A 4,959-nucleotide genomic window follows, 5' to 3' on the forward strand; every position below is an offset into this window, starting at 1 on the left:
AATTATACAATTTCGTTTAAATTATGAAAAGTCAATCATTTATTAAATGATACAAAAACAATTATCAAATGATTTAGGATGTTTCGTATATTAGTAACTTGAAAGAATTATGTAACAATTTAGAATTTTATAGAAACAATTGTATTGAAACTATTCATATCAATTTGTCTTTATTTTTACCGTGAGGCTATTTTTAATCATGTGATAAAATTACTAACATTGCAGTTATCCTCGTCTATCTTAACATCAACATGGCGGGGCTTAGCACCGTTTGGCTTGTTGGCCATGACATCAATGCCTTGGAAGGTTTCAAAGGAGGTGGTGGCGAGGTGTATATCGTGATTTAGACACTTGTATGTAATAGTTTGTCGTGCTTCCTCACTGGCCAATTGTAAACTACTGAGCTGCGTATTATCGGCTTTGTAATAGAACTGGAAATAAACATAGAAAAAGAAAAGAATATCATACAGTCTATACTTTTTTTTATTGAAATTCAAAGTTATCCGTGTTCTTAATGCGAAAAGCTGAAATAACTGATCAACATTCAAACACTAGGTATACATGTATCCGTTTTCGATTTATGATAACCAAATGCATGAGAACTTTAATACAATCTAACCTGGTTCAAACACTTCATATGGTATTAACATGTGTAATAGAAGACAATAAAATTCAATCGAAAATGAATGTTGGTTAATTTTTTATGTTTTGATTTGTTCTAAGATCATCCGACATATGTTGAAAGGAATGACGAGAATCATTGTTGATATAAATTGATTTGCTTACCTCTTTTATGCTATCAATGAATGATTCAACGGTATCCCATGTTAACTGTAATAGCAATATATGAATAAGATAAAATCAAATCTCGGAGGATTCAACAACCATTGCTGTTTATTTTTTGCACCATTAGATTTAGTATTTATCACTGCCGTAAATTACAGATATTGTATGTTTTTGCAAGTCACTTTGTGTTTTTATGATTCATTATGTAATAAAACACTGCTACTAAAACAAACATTTATTACTTAAAAAAACCCCACCATGATATAACAAAATGAACATACAGTTGCAGATATTATTATGTTGTAACAGGGAAAAACTTACGCTAGAAGGACAGTTTAAAAAATGGTTATATATATACCTCATTAATTCCCGGTGTTATACATGTCTCTCTCTCCTCAAACCTACAGTATGCTCTGATTGCGTTATTAATCTCCATACCATCGGGGTCGATCATGAAAAACCCTTGAAATACAAAATGAAAACAAATGAAAAATTATAAGCGATGAAGTGAATGTTTGAGATTAAGCTTGGTTTCTTCAATGTCCACATACGCAGAAGGAAACATGATTCGAACTAAAAAAATATAAAACTTGGTAAAATATAAGTCACGGAAATAATAAAACAAGATGGGATGGAAAGGTAGGCGTTTTATATAATACGTTCTCCAAATAAGAATCGGGAGTTATGACAACAAAACCACTAGTAAGCATAATAAAAAACGTCGATATTCATGTCGCATGAAAATAAAATATATCTTAATGAGACAATGTATATTTATAATGGAATACATTTGTTTAGACAGGTTTTGGTTAATTTGGGTCTGAATTAAGTGCCCGTTTGTCTATTCTAACCGTTTTTGAGTTGTGCTCTAGCCTCTTCAGTCTGAGTATCATATAATTGGGCGCAATCTCGGGCAGGTGCATCCTTGGATCCGTCTGGTACAACTAAACGGGAGATGGAATCCTGTAAGCTTGTCAGGAATTTCGATGGGAGTGCCTTCAAATCCGAAATACATAAAACATTATTTGCTTGTATAACGTCTAAACTATATTTTGTTGAAATGCTTCTGATTCACATTGATTTTGAAAAAATGTGATATTTTAGAACAGTTCTACAAAAATGGCCATCTATAACGTTCACAGTAAGATCATTTGCTTTTCTATTGCCAATTAATTGGTCTAAGTACTCGGATTATGTTTCTGGCTTCGTGAGGTTACTTACCATAAGAGCTTGATCGTACATCTGTAATGAAAGGTTTTCAATCAAAAGTTAAGCATATTCACTAGGGCATTTAATTATTAACATAATTTTTATCAAAATATTTCACAGGAAAAAAATAAAAGTTGAAACATGTTACAGACGGTTGTTTTGAAAACAATATTTCGTAGGAATTATAATAATAGATAAGTTCTTGATATTGTATTTTGATTGTTTCTTAACTTAAATAAACAACTTTCAGTTCACTTACCCAGTCACCTCCTTTAGATGATGTTTGTGGGCTTGGCCTTGCCATGGCGTATCCCTATAAATCGTAATTCAACAGTAACTTAATATACATAATTGCTTTAAGAAAACAAAATTGATTGATGTTAAGATGTTTTCCCATATTTTGTATTTATAACAATATCTATTCCAATATCTCATAGAATCATGTATTTTTTTCAACACGACAGAGAAACAATAATGAAACAGTTGTTTGAGTTAAAGTATTGTGCAAATATCATTAATAAACACGCAATACACAATCGACGGCTTTCGGATAAACCCTTTTTTACCTCTTTAATTTATTTATTTTATTTTAGCACTTAAATTAATCTCGTTTACTTTTATCTTTTTGCATCTAGATTTCTAGTTTTGATTTTGTTATTGTATGTTTATGATATGGCATGTTAGTTTTTATAAACTCTCCGTACTTACTGGAGGTCCTGGTGCTCCACGGGGTCCTTGTGGTCCAGCTGGACCCTGCAATATTGTAATTCGATGATGCAGAAAGGAAAAATATACTTATTTGTTTAATAAAACGTATACATGTACCAATTAATGAAAAAAAACATTTTTTGGATGCATTGAAAAAACACTCATTATCCGGGAATAGTATTTGGATATATACTCATATTGGACTAAAAACATAAGCATGTTACGTTACATTACTTCTATGTTAAGATTTTGGCAAAGTTCTTTTACATCAACTCTCAGTCAAACTCTCTTAAAATAGGGATTGAACCTTAGTTGGCAAACCAGTAGCGATTTCATTGTAGGGATTACAAATGAAGATGAACAAAAAATGTGTTCAAACACACTTATTTGAGTAACCTTTAAAAAAATGAAATTGTATAATTTGAGGTGCAATGTATATTTGTAGACTGTTTTATTACTCACGGAATCACCATCATTTCCGGATGGTCCTCGAGGTCCCTTTAAAAAGAAAAAAGAAATTGATTAAGCTGACTTTAATGCATCTTACCAAGGCATGTTAAATAAAGATTAAATTCTTCTTCAGCATATAAGTTAATTATGAATATCTCTCAGATTTTTCTTAGATCGATGTATCTGTTGTATCTTGTAAATTGTTCCTAAACAATCCGGGACGCTTGTATTTTCGAAAATATACAATTATAGTGAGGCGAAAAGTTTAGCTTCTGAAAAGATTCTACGTTATTCTTAGCCTTCAAATAGTTGTTCTATATTCGGTTTAATATTTACAACAGGAATACTTACCTGTGGTCCTGGTAATCCGACGGCACCTGGCTCTCCATCACGGCCACTAGATCCACGCTGTCCTGCGTTTCCCTAAAGATAAAATCAGAGTTACGTAACAAAGGTAGAAAATAAATCAACATTGATTTGCATTAAGTTTTGTTTCTTTTTTGTAAACACGTTTTTCTTTTCCCAAAATTATTGTAAATCCTTTAATTTTTACTCGAATCAACAACAGAAGGCAATACTGACTTTAGCACATAAAACATCTATAGAGTATTACTGTATTTACAACCCTTGCGTTGTTACTGTCAATGATTATCTTTGATAATGTAGAACAGAATACACAATAGTGTTCGGTATATCATTAGCATCTAACATTTAGAACGAGCGGTTATTTGAATAATTCATTGTATAGCAAGCGTATATAAAGTCCAAACCTATCATAATTTGGTAATGCTATAATTAGAACAAGTTTTGCATTTAAAGATATCTTAAGTTCTGCTTAAAGAACCATACTGACATGATTGTATTCATTGAGATAATAAGCAACTGTTTCAATAATTAGTTTATAAAATACGAATAAACCAACCACGACATCAGGTTATGTTTTATTTCATTTTTTTACTGTAATGTATTTTTGATAGTATATTATATAACAAATTTAATTTGAAAGGTGATGCCAATGTAGAGGCCAACAGTTAGTTCCTTATCGCATAGAAATTATTTGTTTATTTGTATTTACGTTTTCAGCACCTATCGCATTCTTTAACGTGCTAAGTCATCAATTATAAAATTATACTTACTGGTTGTCCTGGGGGTCCTGGAGGTCCAGCATGTCCCATATCACCTGGATTTCCCTATCCGACAAAAATATAACTTCAGTAAAATATGTGTATCGAAAATATTTATCATTAATAGCCAGGGTAACATAATAGTTCATCGGTGAATGAACGGGTTTGAATACGTATAATCAATAGTAATTTAAAACAGTAGAAGCCGAATTCAACAGATGAATACACAGATGAATAAATATCAAGGCATATGTGTAGTTTTGAGTAATGTTAAACTTTGTAGCACTTTTTTTCGCGCTTGTAACAATTTTGGCTGGATTTTTAGTTTCACTTTTCCATAGATAGCCAAATATTGCAACTCCAAAAAGGTAACAATCAAATAGCATATAAACATACCTGTGGTCCAGGAAGTCCCTGTCCACCTGGCAGACCTGGCCATCCCTTATCTCCCTACACAGAAAACATCACTGGATTAAAGTACTATACTTGGATTGCATACATGTTAGTATTCGACCAATTTGATATTGACGGAATAAATTTCGTGACATTTAGTATGCTAAAATATTACTGAAAATCATATTTCATTTATAAATTATATATTTGCGATTGCGCTTGCGTTGAAAAAATATTGCCAGGTAATGTTAGTGAGAACTTGTTCATCAGATTATAGTTGTTATTTAAT

The 4,959-nt window shown here is 31.5% G+C and overlaps 1 protein-coding gene across 1 annotated transcript; it reads right to left on the reverse strand.

The window, feature by feature from the left end:
* Nucleotides 1-182: 182 nt before the first annotated feature.
* Nucleotides 183-4,738, reverse strand: LOC110444779 (collagen alpha-1(I) chain-like). Its single transcript, XM_021489139.1, has 11 exons — nt 4,674-4,738; nt 4,290-4,343; nt 3,505-3,576; nt 3,166-3,201; nt 2,704-2,748; nt 2,255-2,308; nt 2,008-2,028; nt 1,638-1,782; nt 1,145-1,248; nt 787-831; nt 183-431 (listed from the first exon to the last, which is right to left on the reverse strand). Exons 2-11 carry the CDS (start codon nt 4,326-4,328, stop codon nt 198-200), a joined length of 795 nt encoding a protein of 264 aa, XP_021344814.1. The 5' UTR covers nt 4,329-4,343; nt 4,674-4,738; the 3' UTR covers nt 183-197.
* Between the last annotated feature and the right edge of the window lie 221 nt (nt 4,739-4,959).

This window comes from Mizuhopecten yessoensis, unplaced genomic scaffold (genome assembly GCF_002113885.1).
Source record: "Mizuhopecten yessoensis strain PY_sf001 unplaced genomic scaffold, ASM211388v2 hete_36171436, whole genome shotgun sequence".
NCBI classification, from domain to species: Eukaryota; Metazoa; Mollusca; class Bivalvia; order Pectinida; family Pectinidae; genus Mizuhopecten; species Mizuhopecten yessoensis.